This window comes from Callithrix jacchus, chromosome 6 (assembly GCF_049354715.1).
Source record: "Callithrix jacchus isolate 240 chromosome 6, calJac240_pri, whole genome shotgun sequence".
Taxonomy (NCBI): Eukaryota; Metazoa; Chordata; class Mammalia; order Primates; family Cebidae; genus Callithrix; species Callithrix jacchus.
In genome coordinates this window covers 162,933,129-162,951,755 of record NC_133507.1, presented here as the reverse complement: position 1 = coordinate 162,951,755, position 18,627 = coordinate 162,933,129, and the positions used below count along the sequence as shown (strand labels likewise).

General features: G+C 54.9%; 1 protein-coding gene across 5 annotated transcripts in view; it reads right to left on the bottom strand.

Annotated features, from left to right (window-relative positions):
- Nucleotides 1–467: 467 nt before the first annotated feature.
- ATG4B (autophagy related 4B cysteine peptidase) overlaps nt 468–18,627 on the bottom strand; it is a 36,221-nt gene continuing 18,061 nt past the window's right edge. For all 5 annotated transcript variants that reach the window (XM_035306389.3, XM_035306384.3, XM_035306388.3 and 2 more), the window contains 7 exons: nt 15,204–15,283; nt 6,586–6,779; nt 5,631–5,709; nt 5,186–5,331; nt 3,501–3,557; nt 2,883–2,976; nt 468–2,097 (listed from right to left, as the gene is read on the bottom strand). In XM_035306389.3, coding sequence (XP_035162280.2) covers nt 2,024–2,097; nt 2,883–2,976; nt 3,501–3,557; nt 5,186–5,331; nt 5,631–5,709; nt 6,586–6,779; nt 15,204–15,283 — 724 coding nt within the window. In that variant the 3' untranslated portion in view covers nt 468–2,023. The remainder of the gene's footprint in view (nt 2,098–2,882; nt 2,977–3,500; nt 3,558–5,185; nt 5,332–5,630; nt 5,710–6,585; nt 6,780–15,203; nt 15,284–18,627) is intronic.

Here is an 18,627-nt window from a genome sequence, read left to right as displayed (position 1 = left end):
TCCTCAGCCAGCTCACCAGGGCCTTGCAGTGCCCCCTCCTGCCTGGCTTTGGGCCTTTCATACCTGTACCAGGACTGCCCACAGGGATGCATGGGCCAGAGTGAGCCCTCACCAAGCCCCCTGCTGCGCCCCAGGCAGTCACTGCTTTGTGGGGAAGGCTCTACTGTGCTTCAGCCTGAGGCAAACCCTAAACCTTGTGGCACTTTCTGCAGCTTCCTCCTGTTAAGAATGGGAAGCACCATCTGACTTGCCTGTAATCTGATTTTCCTTGGACTTTTTCCTTCTAGGGTTGTATGAGGCGACAGATGACATGACCCATTGAGAGCCAGGCTTCAGGCAGGACGGGCCCTCTGCCAGGGCTAGGGAGGCACCTGCTCATGCTCCCACAGCTGCCACACAGGCAGCCACATCACTCATTTTTTTCTGAAATCATTCAGTTGTAACTTGAGGAAAAAATACACACAAGGTTTGTTTTCTACTGAAACTTATTATTTGCCATGAAGAATTGCAAACTATACTACTAAGAATGAACAACATTCTCTGTTAGGCCTTTTCCAAAACACGCAGGACAAGCTCCCCTTCGGTCAGGGTGTTCCACCACTTCTACGCAGCAGCCCCACAGCCCAGCACAACAGCACGCTGTGGACTCAGACACAGCCCCAGGAGTGGAGACCCCACACCCACGCCTTCCTGCCTTCCCACCCCAACCTACACCCAAGGGAGAAAGAATACGAGGAAATAAACCATCTCATCAATGCTTGGGGGACTGGGAGTGTCCTCTGCCACCTGGTGGGCCTGTTCCAGGGCATCTCCAAGCCCCTCTTCCATACAAGCAGTAGCAAGTCGTGCGGGCACCTAGGTGGGTGCTCGTGAGAAAGGTGCCAGCAGCCCACCACACCCACGCACCCCAAGCCCTCCTGCTTACATTTCCTAGTGGGGCAAAAAACCCACTTTCCCACGACAGGCAGCAGAGCAGCAGGGCAGAGCACACTTGGGGACCCAGGACAGCAGGTTACACATGGTCAGGCGGTGGTGGGTGCTAGAATCAGGGATGAGGTTCTGGAAATGCCACCAGGTGATGCCACCCTGTGGTGTCTGTGCCACAGACACATGCCACAAGGCTCGAGTGGTTTTTCCCTTTTGGCCCAAGTCACCTAGAACCTCAGTGACACGAGAGGGCACTTCTCAGCAAGGCAAGGACACGGGAAAGCTCCTGGGAGTGGCACTGTCCACCCTCGAGCCCGACTGTCACAGGTGGAGGCCCTGCCCCACCTCTCACCACCCCTGGGGAAGCTGGAGTGATGCATCAGCCGCAGCGGCGCCACAGAATACCACAGCCCTTGAAAGGGACGCTCTGAGGACGGTGGCTCCAGCAGCCGCCCTTCTGCCCAGGCCACGCCCTGGGTTTCCCACACACCCACACCTGAATATTCTTCTCCCTACAGCAAGGTGCAAGCTTGCCTCTGCTCCTCCAACCTCATCCCCCATTGAGGTAGCCCTTGGTAAGCCAGGCTGGGCAGACAGGACACAGCGTGGGCACCCCCCTCGAGAGCAGCCCAGTCCTCGGGCCTGGGGCCGCAGTGTGGCTGTCGCTTCTCTCACACCAGCGTGCAGAGGTCTTCTGAGACTCGGACTCAGGAAGTGCCCCAGAAATTCATGTCTGTGCCTGACAACTTCAAACAGGACTTTAATTCCAAACCAACCACAGAACTGGTGCCTGGGAGCAAGTGGGACCGAGGCCCAGGTGCGACCGCGGGGCTGGCGGTGTCGAGAACGCTCTGGAAGCTCCTAACCGACGGCTCCGGGTGCGGATGCACAGGCCCTGACAGGCACTCTGGGCTGGGCAGTCTGACACCAAGCAGTAAGGCCTCAGTCCACGAGCAGAGCGGGTGGCCCCCGGGGGGAGGCGGCACGGGGCGCGGCCCTCGGCAAGCGAGCGGGCGGGATGGATGAAACGCAGCGGCACCGGGAACCCGAGACAGGGCCCAGCTCTCGCAGGCACCATCCCCCGACCCCAGGATTTTCAAAGGGACAGGATTTCAAAGTCTTCATCTTCTGAGTCAAAGAATCTTTCCAGTCGCTCTACGTCAGAAGAATCTAGAAGGGACAGGACACAGTTCATCAGTCATCTCGGGGAGACTACTTGGGTGTGAGTGAAGCGCCCTCGGGGCAGACTGAGCAGCACCTGGTCTGCAGCCCACCCTGAGGGGCCCACAGGCAGCTGTCCCCAGGGGGTATGAACAGGCCCAGGGTGCATGGAGTACAAGGGGAGGGGGCAGGGAAGAGGAGTGAGGTGGTGGGGTAAGGAGGGCAGGGGTGGCCTGCACAATCTCTGTCCTGTCTCCCTCGCTGCACCCAGCCCTCCGTGGTCCTCAGTTGTGTGGGTCCATTGCCTCGCAGTGTTTCACAGCGAGACGGATGAGGAGGACGTGCTCACGGCCACACATCTGCTTCCCCGCGCGAGCCCAGGCCGGCTCCTTGAGCAAGCTGGCCATGGTCCCAGGGGTCTGCACCACCCATGGACAGTGGTACTGAAGTGGAACAGTCCCCGACCCAGGACGATGTCATCACAGGCCTCTGTGTTCTGTCTGCTCCAGAGCCCTGAGGACTCCATGGGAGCACACCCAGCTCCACAGTGCCCGGGGCAGGTGCCACAGGTGGGGAAGGTGAGGCGGGTCCTGGGCTGCTGGATGAAGGCTCGGAGGGGACACTCCACTCTGCCCCTGGCCTTGCAGGCCGACCACCACCAACTTGCTCACGGCTCAGGCCCACACACACTTTAGTGGTCAAAACCAAGGGGGCCAGGGCTGGGGAAGCAAGAAGGGCACAGACTGCATGCCAAGGGACCCCACCAGGCTTGGTCCTGCAGCTGCAGCACTCACCTAGGGACAGGTTCAGGACGTCGGGGCAGGCCAGGTGTGAAGGCTGCTGCTCCACCAGCTCAAACATGGGCAGGGCACCTCCAAGCAGAGACAGCTGTGAGGGAGACATGGCGGTTAAGTGTGGCCTCACCCCAGGGCTCCCTGCAGCCAAGAGAAAGGGGCCGGCCGGCCACAGCCAGGGGACAAACACGACTTATCCCACTTCATGGATGAGAAACACGCAGCTTCCACACTAAAGGCCACACAAGAACCCAATATGGTGACCAACACCCAGCACAGTCTGACCACAATGGCAGAGAGGGGCAGGCTGCACGTACTCAGCCAGCACAGCCTGGCCCCCCATCACCACCCCATCTCAACAGCAGACGGACAAGGATGCTGGAAATCCACTCTAAAGTCAGCATGAAGCATCTGTCCCTAGGGCTGCTGTGTTGCCAGGGGGACAATCCAGGATGCTCCACTCTGTTCAGCTGCACAGCTGTGCCAGGCAGGACAAGGTTCCCCACAGCCCACTGAGGCTGCCTGAGACCTGGACGCCGGCCATCAGCCTCTGCATGCCCCGCAGCCTGTCTCCCTGGGTAGCTCAGCTCAGTGGTGGGTGGTGGGGCAGCAACAAACCTTTTTAACTTGCTGGCACCAGTCATTGAAGTCGTCTTCAGTCTTACAGAAAAACCCCTGAAATGAAATGACCATGAGCAGAACAGTACACTCAGGCCTGCAGTCAGCTAAGAGGAGGGGCTTCCACTCCCACTGCCAGAGGCGCAGCAGAGGACCCAGCGTGCAGGTGATCGACACTCCAGGCTGCCTCCACTCCTCTGGCCGGGAAGGGAGCCTGAGGGTGCCCTGTGCCCGGCCCCCTGCAGCAGTGCCCGGCTCCCCTCAGGCTCCACTACATTGCTCCGCCTTGATTCACCCCTGAGATGTTATGTGGTGTGTATCTGCTAGGCCTCACCAAATCCTCCGGGAATGAAGCAGGTTATCAGTCTGGGCCAAGTGGGGAGCTCCTCTCTCTGTGACTATGATGCAGGGCCGCGGGGCCTCAGCCTTCACCCAGCATCTCCCTGGAAGCTTGGCAGCAAAGGCCACTGAGACCTGCCCGAGGACAAGCAGCGGCCGCAGCCCTGACACAGGGTGCCTCCTGCTGAGGAGCCAGGAGAAGGGGCCTGCTGGTCCCTGGCAACCATGTTCTCAAAGCCGCTGTCTGGAATGGCAGTCACTGGGAATTCTCAACACTGCCAGATGTGCAGATGTGAACAGAAAAGGGAAGCGAAACGGGAAAACGGAAACAAAACGAGAGGAGGAGCTCAAGCCAGGCCCTGTTCCTCCGAAGACGCCGCTTCTGCTGCCCCGGCGCTGGCGCAGGAGCACTCTCCCCCTCCTCACTGCGGGGACAGTCATCCCACTGGGTGGTCCCTTTGGTCTCTGCTGCTCTGTGTTCACGAGGCCGCTCCCTAGCCTGACCTGACTCACTGTTAAGCCACCAAGCCATGTTGACAATAACCAACACAGCTAATTCTAGTTAGATGAGGAATTCGTGAATAGGTTCTGGTAAGAAGTCTGAGCCCGAGAGCTCCAGCCCACGTTCCCCACGCCTGCCACCCTGCCCAGGAGGTGCAGGTGGGGTGTACGCTCGAAGGCTGAGCCACGGCTCCGAGACCATCCCATTTCAGGCCCAGATCTGCCTTCCTCCTCCTAAACGGGGCAGAACATGCACATCAAACGCCCTGACTTGGTTAAATGCTTCCCTAAGCATGTCACTGCCATTCATTTTTTGGCCTCTTTCTTCAGCAAATACATTTGAGGGTAGGCAGGTCTGCATAAATCACACACCAAAAATCACAACCAGGTAATCAAAATGAAAGAACAGGACAGCTCGTTCTTAGGAAATCATCCCCCAGAGAGGTGAAGTCAGAGCCTCCGGAAAACACAAGGTGGTGTGAAGTGGGTCCAGGAGCCACCCCGTGTATTTAGAAAGTGGGTGTGAGGAGACACCATGGCTCACACTCATCCACGTACACTCAGCACGCGCCCACACATATCCACACCCAGACACACGCCCTCCGGGCCACCTGAAGGCCACGAAGGCTGCACAGGAGGCGGGTGCCTGGCGGAGGGACGCAAAGACACAAGGACACAGATCAGGCTCTTGTGCCCCTCAGATTCCAAACCACATGAACACAATACTAATCCCAGTATGTCGGAAAAAATGAAAAACCTGAAGGTTTTCCTCGTCATTCCCAAACAGCATTCGGCACAAAACGTCTGGGAAGAACGGCCTGTGTGCTCAGACGGCTGCCACGTACCACAGCGATGGACGGGTCGAGCTCGGCGATGCTCATGCGGCACGGCGGGTGCTGGCAGTGGAAGCTCTCATCCGGGATGAAGCAGCTGTCAGTGGGCTCCACGGCTGGCTGCGTGGTGTGGGGGTCCAGGTAGATGAGCTCCTCACCTGGGAGGTCAGGCAGGCAGGCAAACCAGCAGAGGAAAGGGACAAATGTGGCCGCATTTCAGGCCCGCTGCACCAACATCACACTGAGAAGCAGCGGGCAGAAGTGGGGAGGGAGCCGAGGGCGCCAGACCATCAGGGAAGACACACAGGAGGCCGACTGCGGCCAGGCTGCATGGCCCCAAGACCATGCTGCTTGTCCACGGCTGGCCTCAAGCAACCACCTGTGGTGTGGGACTTGCTCACAGCAGGCCCTTCGAGGGCACAGGCCTGCAGGGACACGGTGGGGACCCTGGACTCACCGACGTAGCCAATGAAGTAGTGGGCGCTGTTGGGCTTCCCTCCGATGACGCCCAGGGACTGGGGCATCATGAAGCAGTGCTGTGGGAGGGAGGAGACTTAGCGCAGGTCCCAGGCGGGAGCAGATGGGTCCCCCACCCACTGCCATAGGGGGCCCAAGAGCCTGCTGAGGCCCAACTGGGTTACACAAGAGGGGACAGAAGAGCTTCCTGTCCAGGAAAGACCACAGGACGTCCTACAGGTACAAGAAACCCAATCCGCAGGCTTGGCTCCAGGAAGCTTCATGTCACACGTGGGCTTTGGGGAGGACGGGAATGAAGGGCTGGCAGATGTGAGCAGGGTTGTGGGGGCAGCTGGGACACCTCAGGGTGGTCAGAAGGCTGGAGGGAGGGGCCAAGTTCAGACAACTGGATGATTTTAACAGAAAGCCACATTTCAGCTCCACACGGTAATGATCTCAAATGTGTCTCCTTGGTCTAAAACTAGAGTTAACGGAAGAAAGGATGGTTTTGCCTTTTGCTTTCATGACATGGGGGAGCCTGTGGCTGCAGCTCCTCAGGGAGCTCCGAGGCCTGTCCGTCACCTCCGAGCCCTGCCCACAAGCCAACCCACCCTCCAAAGGGAGCTAAGGTCAAGAGGGCCGTGGGGAAGGGGCAGGCATGCCTGGGGTACAGTGGAGACCCAGGAGGGCGCAGGGCTCCCCGTCAGGCTGAGGAGTGGCACCTGGTGCCGAGGACCCCTCCAAGCTCCTCATGCTTTCATTCCTGTGGAGCCACAGCAGCACACCTGCTGATGGACGTGTCTCACACCCACTCACCCCTTGGGAAACAGTACAAAGCGTGGCTGTTTACCCCCCCAGAGTGCTGGCTGCGCAGATGGCCGCATGATGATCGTGCTTAAAGTGACTGAAAACCGGGAGGAGGGGATGCAGGGCGAGCGCCGCTAGGCAGGACCCACCTTCAGCGTCTCCACGTAGGCCTCATTGATGTCGGTGAGCCCCAGGCGCAGGGGGATGAGAAGCACCAGCGGTCTCCATGGCGACGGCCTGCTGGTGACCTCAGCTCCAGCAGGGAATCCGTTGCAATGCCGGTCGGCATCTGCAGGAAACGCAGTGGCGCCTGCACAGGGAACGCTGGTCCTGCACAACCTTCCTAGAAAGGGAGACATGCTTTCATTAACCAAGCAGAGCTGGCAAATTATCACTGTGTCACAGAAAAAGGGCATTGCAAAGCCAGGTGCTTATGATGAAACTCAAACTTGGAAAATACAGAAAAGCAGAAGAAAATTTGTTCATAATCTTGCCACCCAGAGAAAAAAATAAACATTTTCTATGCATACTTAATTCAAGAGTTTTACTGTGAAATAAAGCACACACATGAAACAGTGCAAACAAGATCCACACGCAATCGAGAGGAGTATCACAGAGTCTGTCCCCAGCAGCCCAGCAGCCTGCCTAGTGCCAGCACACAGGAACCCACTCCCTCCAGGCTCCTCGGCAAGGGCATCAGGACCCCCTTTCCTGGCTCCCACGCCTTCCATCTACATACACACACCCAAGAGCCAACGGTCCACAGGCCATGTCGACCGCAGGGTGCGGTGATGGGAGAAGACGCTCCAGGAGCACAGGGCACGCTCAGTGCCCGGTCACGGCCTCTCAGCACCACTCCCCACTCACAGGAGCACAGGGCACGCTCGGTGCCCGGTCACGGCTTCTCAGCACCACTCCCCACTCACAGGAGCACAGGGCACGCTCGGTGCCCAGTCACGGCTTCTCAGCACCACTCCCCACTCACAGGAGCCAGGCTGAATCCAGGGCCAGGCAGGGAACGCTCGGAGGCACCTGAGCATCTGCTCAACTCACAACATAAGGAAGGGATCAAAATGTAAATGAAAAATGCCACAACACAGCAAAAGACACCGCCAGACCAAGGTGGCCACTGGCCAAAGGTGGGACCATCAAGCATCAAAAAGATCGGCAGTGACAGGTTAACACACCGCATGTTTACGTGACAGGAGAAAAGGCAGCTCTTCTCAGAAAGCCAACCACCAAACGTGAGAGGAAAGGATGGGCTAGAAAAACCATCATTTTCAGGCCGGCGTCGGACAGAACTCACCAGGGCACGTTCAGTGTCACCGCTGGATTATTCATTAATTACAAAGGAAAAAGTCACCATCTCTGGCGATCTGACATACTGTCCCACTGCAGGCCCCTGACAGGATGGCAGAGGACACTGCCCCCCAGAAGCCACTCTCAGCCAGAGGCTCAAGCAGAGCCCTGCTGTGAGGAAACAAATCCAGAGTGCTGGTGATCGGCTGACCAGGACTCCAAAAATGCCAACGCCACGAAGCAGCAACAACCACAATAAAGAGGCAGAACCTTCTGGATTAAAGACCAGAAAGGCATTGCAACCACATACACATGCACTGGACCCTCAACCAGGGACACATATTCCTGGGACAGCAGGCAGGGGGCCTGGAGGGGCCCTGGGCAGTCATGGTGTCTCTGTGGCTCTGAGGAGCACTCTCATTCGCAGACTTGCTCATAAAAAGCAAGTGTGTCAGAATACAATTGGTGGGTCTAGGTGGAGGGTTTGTGGCCATGACTCACTGAACTTTTCTGTGGGACTGAAATTTCTCAAAATAGACAGCTGCAAAACAACTATTCTGGGAGCAAGAAATTTTTTAAATTTTTAATTTCTTGTAGAGACAGGGTCACTCTGTCACCCAGGCAGCAGTGCAGTGGCACAATCACAGCTCACTGCAGCCTCGAACGCCTGTTAGAGACAGGGTCACTCTGTCACCCAGGCAGCAGTGCAGTGGCACAATCACAGCTCACTGCAGCCTCAAACGCCTGTTAGAGACAGGGTCACTCTGTCACCCAGGCTGCAGTGCAGTGGCACAATCACAGCTCACTGAAGCCTCGAACGCCTGCACTTAGTCCTCCTGCCTCAGCCTCTAGAGTGGCTGGAACGAGTGTGGGCCACTGTGCCCCACTGATCTTTTTCTTTTTCGAGACCGAGTCTAGCAGTGTCATCCAGACTGTAGTGCAGTGGCGTGATCTTGGCTCACTGCAGTTCTCCTGCCTCAGGCGCCTGAGGAGCTGGGACTAGAGGCGTGCGCCAGCACACCCAGCTAACTTTTTTGTATTTTTAGTAAAGACAGGGTTTCACCATGTTGGCCAGAATGATCTTGATCTCCTGACCTCGTGATCCTAGGATTACTGGCGTGAGCCACCACAGCCGGCCCCTTTCTTTTTTGAGGTGGATTCTCTGTTGCCTAAGCTGGAGCGCACTGGCGCAGTGTCGGCTTGCTGCAACCTCCACCTTCTGGGCTCAAGCAATTCTCTTGCCTCGGCCTCCCTAGTAGCTGAGATTATAGGCAAGTGTCACCATGCCCAGCTAATTTTTGTACTTTTAGTAGAGATGGGGTTTTGCCATTTTGGCCCAGGCTGGTCTCAAATTCCCGGTATCAAGTGATCTGCCTGCCTCAGCCTCCCGAAGTGCTGGGATTACAGCCACAAGGCAACTGTGCCTGTCCTGATTTCTCTATTTCTTGGAGAGAGGGAGCTGTCCAGGCTGATCTCAAGCAGTCCTCCAACTCAGCCTCCCTAAGGAGTGGGATTATAGGTTTGAGCTACCATGCCCAGCCTTAAGGGAGTTTTTTGGGTGTTTGAGGCAGAGTTTCACTCTGTTGCCCCGGCTGGAGTGGAGGGGTGCAATCACGTCTTATTGCAGCCTCGACCTCCTAGGCTCAAGCGATCCTCCCACCTCAGACTCCTGAGTAGGTGGGACTAGACACATGACCCCATGCCTGGCTAGTTTTTTGTGTTTTCTTTTTTTTTCTTGAGATGGAGTTTCACTGTTGTTACCCAGGCTGGAGTGCAATGGCGCGATCTTGGCTCACCGCAACCTCTGCCTTCTGGGTTCAGGCAATTCTCCTGCCTCAGCCTCCCGAGTAGCTGGGACTACAGGCGCGCACCACCATGCCCAGCTAATTTTTGTGTTTTTAGTAGAGATGTTTTAGACCATGCTGACCAGGATGGTCTCGATCTCTTGACCTCGTGATCCACCCGCCTTGGCCTCCCAAAGTGCTGGGATTACAGGCGTGAGCCACCACACCCAGACTTTTGTGTTTTCTTTTGTAGAGATGAGGTTTTGCCATGCTGTTCAGGCTGGGCTCAAGCAATCTGCCTGCCTCCACCTCCCAAAGTGCTAGGATTACAGGCGGGAGCCACAGTGCTTAGCCAAGGGAAGGATTTTAACTTTAATCTCTAAACACATGTTATTGCTTCAAAGAGCCAGTTCTCTTATTTGTTCTAATAAGTTTCTTTCTTTTAAAATTTATTTTAAAAACGTCTTATAGAATCAAGTCTTTGCCCAGGATGTCTTGAATTCCCGGCTCTGTCACCCAGGTTAGAGAATAATGGCACGATCTCACTGCCACCTCCGCCACTGGGTTCAAGCAATTCTCTTTCCTCAGCCTCCCGAGTAGCTGGGATTACAGACACCTGCCACTGCACCTGGCTAATTTTTGTATTTTTAGTATAGACGGGGTTTCACCATCTTGGCCAGGCTGGTCTCAAACTCCTGACCTCATAATCCAGCTGCCTTGGCCTCCCAAAATGCTGAGATTACAGGTGTGAGCCACTGCGCCTGGCCAAATTCCTGGCTTTAAGTGATCTTCATGCCTCAGCCTCCCAAAATGCTGGGATTCCAACACGAGCCACTACATCTGGCCTAATACATTTTTTCTTTTAAATCATTAATTTCTGTATTTCTCTTTAATGCCATTCTATGGTTTCCTCAGTTAATTTTGCTGCTTTTTCTGAATTCTTGAGCTGTATGCCTATTTCATTAACTTTCACTTTTTAAAAGAACCTACATACTAGTATTGAAGGTACACACAGGTTTTGAGTTCTGTACACATCAGACTCAGACACACAGTCATGGTCTGTAAACCTGACTTTCTTGACCCAAGAGCTAAGACAGAGGTTTACGGTTTCCAGGCAGCAAGGTTTTGTCTTTTTCATTTTCTCCTGCCTCAGTTTCACGGAAATGTCAAGGCCCCCTCTGCCGGCACAATCCGTGGTTTGACAGGTGTCTAACTCGTTACTGTTACCCTGTAACTCTGACCTTTCTGTATCGAATCTGTTAATTACTCTGTTTTCTATGCGTTTTGTTTTGTTTTTCTGAGACACAGTCTCACTGTGTCACACAGGCTGGAATGCAGTGGCATGATCTCAGCTCACTGTAACTTCTGACTCCCAGGTTCAAGCCATTCTCGTGCTTCAGCCTCCCAAGGCTGGGATTATAAGTGCATGCCACCACACCCAGCTAATTTTTACATGTATTATAAAGAATATATATATATATATTCTTTAGTCGACACAGGGTTTCACAACGTTGGCCAGGCTGGTCTTAAACTCCTGACCTCATGTGACCCACCCGCCTTGGCCTCCTGAAATGCTGGGATTACAAGCATGAGCCTCCTATACCCGGCCCACTTTACTGATTGTGACATTATGGTTTGGTAGAAAGGCTTCCTGGTGATGACACTTTGTTGCTGACTGGTGCATTGTCACCAGCACAGACCCTACCATCTCAGGAATATGAACAAACACTCAGATCGGCTCGAGGGCTAAAGCAGAGCCACGCCGGCTGCTTCTGTGCCTCCGGAGTCCAGCACTGAGCGTTACCTACCATGCCACAAACGCCCTGCTGTCAACAGGCTACGTGGGCTTTTGCCTATTCCTGGCACCACCTGAAATTTTCTCGTGTTCTTGTTGTATTTTAAACATGTTTAACATTTCTATTTCTCTATCAATGACAACTGCACAGTACACAGCCCTACTCTCACCTCACGAAGCCAGGTCTTTTCTTAGAATGCGAAAGTTTCCAGTAGCATTTGGTGTGGCACAAAGATGAGATGCCCAGGCCAGTTTTAGTAAATAATACTATTTTGGATGTTCAGGGAAGTCTTCCTTTATTTCTGCAATTTGGAAATGTTATCAGGAACATGTACATTTAAGTACTCCTGATAAAAGATTTGGGGGTCTTGCTGAGTGTGGTGGCTCATGCCTGTAATCCCAGCACTTTGGGAGGCTGAGGCAGGTGGATCACCTGAGGTCGGGAGTTCAAGACCATCCTGGCCAACGTGGTGAAACCCTGTCTCTACTACAAATACAAAAATTAGCCGGGCGTGGCGTTGTGTGCCTGTAGTCCCAGCCATTATTTTGGAGGCTGAGGCAGGAGAATTGCTTGAACCTAGAAGGTGGAGGTCGCAGTGAGCCAAGACTGCGCCACTGCTCTCCAGCCTGGGTGACAGGGCGAGACCATGTCTCAAAAAAAAAAAAAGACTTGGGGGTCTTTAACTCTAAAGACTCAATTCTTGGCTAGGTACAGTGGCTCACACCTGTAATACCAGCACTTTGGGAGGCCGAGGTGGGCAGATCATCTGAGGTCAGGAGATCAAGACCATCCTGGCCAACATGGCGAAACCCTGTCTCTACTACAAATAGAAGAATTAGCTGGGTGTGGTGGCACACACCTGTAGTCCCAGCTATTCAGGAGGCTGAGGCAGAATACTTGAATCAGACAGTCAGGAGGTTGCGGTGAGCCAAAATCGTGCCCCTGCACTCCAGCCAGCAAGACTCCATCTCAAAAAAAAAAGACTCCACTCAGGGGAATTTTCTCCTATTCCTTCAGTGGGTCAACTCTCCGGAAAAGTTGTAATGCACACACTCTGCTTTCGGCCACCTCTGTTTTGCTGTACTGCCTCTCAGAGAGTTCAGTTTCAGCTATTGTGATTCTCCTCCGCACTCCTTCTCTGACTGTGCTTGCTGTGATTTAATTTTCTTTCATTAGTTCTCACTGCCTGACTGATACCTTTTCCAATCTGTTTCCTCACTACCCTCAGTGGCATTCCGTCTTCTGTCATTAGGAAGGTCTAAGCCCACCAACATTAAGAACGGGAAGAGTATGCTGAGGATGTCCTGGCTGGCCTTTGACAGGGGAGTGAACGATGGGTGGTGGATGGGGACGTTCCAGGCAGGCAGGCCTCCTCTTACCCCGCAGGGAGTGAATGAAGGATGGGGAGGGCAGAGATGGGTGGTGGATGAGGACGTTCCAGGCAGGCAGGCCTCCTCTTATCCTGCAGGCTTTACTTAAAATCTGAGCGGGAACATGGTCAGGCAGCTTTCGCAGGAGGAAGAAGCTTTAGTGGAATTTCTGAATGGCATCAGTTTTTTCCTAACTGCTCCTTCCACAAGCAGTTCTGAGAAACTAGAAGAGAGGTCCTTGCTCAGCCAAGGAACTGTTTGTTTCTCTAGCTTCTGCTCTGAGGACTTCTTTCTCAGGCTCCTCCCTTGGGGACTCTTAGTGCACCTGAAAAGCTGGCTGCTTCCTGCCTCCCTCCATTACTCCCTCCCAGGGCTTTTGGGAGGGCCATGGCCCCAACGTCCTCCTCATGACACCATGCCACGCTCAGGAACCCAGAAACCCAGGCCCTGTCAATCAGTGCCCGTGCCCTTGCTGGCTGGAAGTGGATGCCTTTCTTCCTAAATGGGTGTGTCAGGCACCTTCCAGTGCCCCTGTGAGGAGCAGTGTCCTTTCCAGTGACAGGGAGCTGGAGCCGACGCAGCGAGACCAAGCCGGTCAGACTAGGCAGCCCTGACATCCTCCAGGGGCTGGGACATGTAGATCAAGCTCGCCCAGGATCTGACCCACTCCCTCTGACAAGCCAGTTCCAGCAGCACTGCTCTGGGCAGCCCTGAGTCCCCCAAAAAGACGGAGCTGGAGCCCACAGTTGAGCAACCCCCACAGTACTCACAGCAGCCCTACCTACGCCTGGAGGGAGGGAGGCTCTAGGAAGCCCTGACCCTTGTCCCTTCCTGGCCACTGCACCAAGGCAAAATGCCTCCCTAGTCTGAGGCCAGGGGCTGAGGTGTGACTGGCTGAGATCCTGAGTGTGGGTGCAGAACGAGGGGGTAAGTGATTTCCCCAATGTGGAGGGAAAGTGCGGGAGTGAAGGGGGAACTAACGTATAATTGTATATTGTGTGGCCAGTTAATAATTGTAATGCTGTCACTCACTGCCAGGAGTAAATACTTAGGAAACCATGCAAGTTTTTGAAAGGCAGAGGAGGGCCAGGCACAGCAGCTCACACCTGCAATCCCAGCACTTTGGGAGGCCAAGGAAGGTGGGTCACCTGAGGTTGGGAGTTCAAGACCAGCCTGGCCAAAATGTTGAAACCCTGTCTCTACTAAAAGTACAAAATTAGCCAGGCGTGGTGGCACATGCCTGTAGTCCCAGCTACTTGGGAGGCTGAGGCAGAAGGATCACTTGAACCTGGGAGGCGGAGGTTGCAGTGAGCCGAGATGGATTGTGCCACTGCACTCCCACCTGGGCAACAAGAGTAAAACTCCGTCTTAAAAAACGCACAGGAGAAATACTGAAAATGCTCATATGAGTTATTTCTGAGTGGTGAAATCAGTAATTTTCCTCTTTCTTTGCTCTTCCTTCATTCCAACATCTTATAAGAATTTCAAGAAACAGAATGGGGGAAACGGTAGGGGGGAGAGACAGACCCCAGGCTGTGGGCTCTGAAGGGCAAGTCACAGAAGGCAAGCCTGCTGTGGTAAGTGCTCGGCACTGCAGAAGCCGGCATCTCTCCAGAACGTCCCGGCCCGGCCCGTTCCCTCGTGCCGTGTCACAACTCCCCGCAGGACGGCCAGAGGATGAACAGAACGGAGAGGCGCCACCACTCTGCAGGGAAGGGGTGCGTCTGTGACCCAGCACACACCTGTGTGGTGACCTGCACACTCACAGTCGTGTGGGCAGGACCTGCTCCCGCTGCGAATCTGTGTGCAGTTAGGGCTGTGGTTCTGAACGAGCTCTTTCTTAAGGAAAACGGGATTCAAGGCAACAGCCTACATGTAGGACTTCAATAAAATTGGAATTGAGGCAGCTTTGAGAAGTTCCTCGGGAAAAAGGTACCACTGAGTAAAGAAGGTGGTGAGGCATTGATAAGATCTCTCAACTTGGCTACACCATGGAAGGAGAAACATGAATTTGGAACTCACTCAATGAGGCCATGCGTTAGATGCAAACGTTGCCATGCCTAGGTTCCTTCAGGGCTGCGGCAGACTTTTCTTCCAGAAAGCTGAACAGAACTCTGCCTTCACGATGCGCCTTTGCTTCAGATGGCGCAGCTGAATTTCTGGTTGCTGCATTTCTTTGCAGCATATCAAGGCACACAAAAGAACTTAACCAGAATTCTCACACGAAGGCGCCTAAGCACAGCACCTTCAACAGTGATTTGTGACCAAGACACAAAACACGACGTGAGATACCAAGCAGCTGCCTCCAGAGAGCCCGGGCCCTCCTCTCTCAGTCTGACCGCCAGGACAGGAGCGAGGCCGCCGTGCACCTGGCTTGGCACACAGGCCCCACGGAGCACCAGCAAGGCACTGGGATGACTGACAACACTTGCCAAGGCTCCCGTGTGGGCTCAGGCGAGGAAGGGTGTGTGCTGCCCACAATTTCAACTTTCTTGTCCACGTAAACTGAGCCACTTACTGATTTCCTCCATCACAACAGTGTTGTCCATTGCTATGTGGACCGCCAAGGAGCTCCACGTGTCGAAGACAGCAAGCTTCCTACAGAGAGTGGGAGGAGAACGACCATGAGCTTTTCTGTAATTCAAAGATGCTACATCTCTGCAGCAACAACTGTCCTGTTGGAAGGACTGTTGGTGTTAGAGCTGCTTCTCGGATGAGAAGGGCCGGGGCTCCAAAAGTCCGGGCACAACTAATGCCACAGACAGGAGGAAAGCTGAGGGTAAATCTGCTTCTTCTCGCCTGAGGCCCAGTGGTCCTTCCCTTGCCCCAGCTCCATTCACAGAGAGCACACAAAAGAGGCTTTTCAGTGGCCTGGTTTCCTGGTCTCATTGGCACAGAGGCAAGACTAGAACATGAACCCAGTTCTGAGAGGCTGCGAGTTTTGCCAACTTTGAGGCAGGCCTCCCAGCACCTTCACACTCTGCTCTGCTCAACCCTCCACCAAACATGCTCAGCTGACAACCAAGGAGTCTGAGTCCTGGCAGGGAAACATGCACCTCTGTGGGGAGCACGACTGTGCACGCCAACGAGGAGACACTGTGGCTGCAGTTCCTTCTAAAGGAAGGGCAGATTCTGAGCCAAAGTCTAACAGGACTCTGATCTCATCCCAGATGCCACGGAGGTGGGGTTAGAGGACCTCAACAAAAGCTAAGAAAACAGAAAAGGCCCCGAGCGGCAAGGACCTAGTGGTCCTGGGGGCAGAATCTGGGACCTGTGTGTGGGAGGCCTGGGTGGGGTGGAGCATGGGACTGGGGTGACCACTCAGAGCCCCACCCACGCACAAGCCCAGAGGAGACACTGGGAGGAGAGCCTGCTTCCCCACCTGGGCCACCCTCCTCCTCCCCACTCCAGCCAGCTGCAGTGCTGAAGATGCAGCACAAGGGCCACAGCGGCACTGGCAAAGCTGACGGGGGCGGGGGGCAAACAAGGAAGCAGCAGCCATGTGGGTTGGTGGTCAGCGCTGAAGAGAATAGTAACACAGGAACGGGGAGTGGTGCTGCTAACGTAGCCGCGGTGAAGGCCTTGGTGCCAAGGGCACAACCCAGGCAGGTGTCGGGGGAATAGGTGCCAGTGCCAGCACCACATATGCAAAGGTGCTGAGGCTGGTGTGTCCCAGGAACACAAGGAGTCAGGGAGGTGGGCACAATACCCCGCCTGAGTCAGCAGGGAAGCACCAGGGTGGTTCAGGGCAGAGTGGTGGCCAATGTGCTTTATGCAGATGGCTCTGCTGTTATTTGTTAAAGAGACTCTAGGATGATAGAGAGAAGGAAGATCAATAAGAAGAAAAGAGATGGAGCTCGGGCCAGCACGGGGAGTGAAAGGATGAACGCTGGTCAGAATCTCGATGTATTTTGGATGAGCTCACTGAAAGAAAGAGGAGCCTTAACAGGGCGGGGTGGCTCATGTCTGTAACCCCAGCACGTTGGGAGGCCAAGGTGGGCGGATCACGAGGTCAAGAGATCGAGACCATCGTGGCCAACCCAGTGAAACTCCATCTCTGCTAAAAATACAAAAATTAGCTGGGCATGATGGCGTGTGCCTGTAGTCCCAGCTACTCAGGAAGCTGAGACAGGAGAATAGCTTGTATACGGGAGGCGGAGGTGGCAGTGAGCCAAGATCGCGCCATTGCACTCTAGCCTGGCCGCAGAGCGAGACTCCATCTCAAAAAAAAAGCAAGAGGAGTCTAGAACAATCCCAGATTCTGGCTTGAGCACCTGAAGGAGTGCTGCCACTGTGGAAAAGCAACAGGTTGGGGCCAGCATAAGCTCTGGCTGTCAGGTCACCATGTACCACGGACACCCAGGTGGAAATGCAGAATAAGCAGCTGGACCTGAGCCTATAGACCAGGGACAAATCAGCCCTGCAGGTGACCCTGGAAGCCAGTCCACATGCCTGAGTGCCAGAGCACGAGCAGGCTGGGGAGGATCATCCAGCGACAAGAGTGGGGGGCTAGTGGGGAGCGGGCAGGGGGCCAGGAGAAACAGTGAGCATGGCTGAATGGCCTGGTGTTTTCAGAGTGAGCACCTGCACCAAGGGCCACCCGCTGCTGGCTAAGACAGAGGCTGCAGCTCAGTTTCAGACCTGAAGACAATGTGATGCTGGCCTTGACAGGGCCACCCTAGGCAGCAGCAAGAAGCAGTGTGAGTGCAGAGGTGTGGTGGGGGCTGGGGAGCTGCTGGACAGAGGACTCTGACTGGCACGCAGTGGGGACTGAGCAGGTGCCATGCCAAACACAGGACAGGCCAAGGAGACAGAGGCAGCAGCAGGTGGAGGATGTGGGATGGGGAGGGGATGATGGAAGAGAGATGACGTGTGCGGGAGACCCCAGGGAACCTGAAAGAAAAGCTGGGTGAAGACAGTGACTGCCATGCTGAGGAGCGGGCTGAGGGTGAAGGGAGACAAAGCCATTTCAACGTGAAACGTGGGTGCCTGAGGGACTCGTAGGCTATAGGGCAGGCAGGTGCAGGAGAGGCTTCAAGGAAGCCGCAGCGGAGAAAGGCTTGGGAGACGCTGGCCTCGGCCCAGTGGGGAAGAGGCCCTGAGGGGGCAAGTCCTGGGGGAACTGGCCAGAGCCTCCCCAAAAATGCTGGGATGCCAGGACACACGGAATCAGACCAAGTGACCCTGGACGGGTCAAGAGGAATGAAGAGCAGACACAAAGCTGAAACCACACTCAAGTTTCTGGAACTGCAGGGAGGGCCATTTCAGAGGAATCTGGGGAGCGGGAGTAGGGAGGCAGCATGGAGCAAACACACGATGAGGCTGAGTAAGGCGTGTGAGGAAGCAAGTGTGGGGGACACCTGCAGACACCAAGGTGCATGGGAAGGCAAGCCAGGCTACAGGGAGGCTCCAGGCAACAGGCGGCAGGGCTCGCGGATGCCAGCCTCCAACAAGCCCACAGAGGTGGAAGGGCCTGGCACCCGCAGGGATGGCTGTAGACCAGTTTCAGCTGCAGGTGGGATGCTGTAGGTTGTCCCCATTAGAAGCCACTATTACAGTTTGCTCCAGAGGGAAGACAAAGAACAAGGGTCCAATTGGCCAGCCAGGATCTGAACTATGGTGTTCATTTTATTAGAAAACACACACCCCCATTCACAAGACCACTTGGCCTAGTCATCTCTGAGCAACCTCCCGAGGGCCCTGCAGCCAATAATTAGCGAGCCCTTATTTCTTTTTTCTTTTTTTTTTTTGAGATGGAGTTTCACTCTTGTTACCCAGGCTGGAGTGCAATGGCGTGATCTTGGCTCACCGCAACCTCCGCCTCCTGGGTTCAGGTAATTCTCCTGCTTCAGCCTCCTGAGTAGCTGGGATTACAGGCAGACGCCACCATGCCCAGCTAATTTTTTGTATTTTTAGTAGAGACGGGGTTTCACCATGTTGAC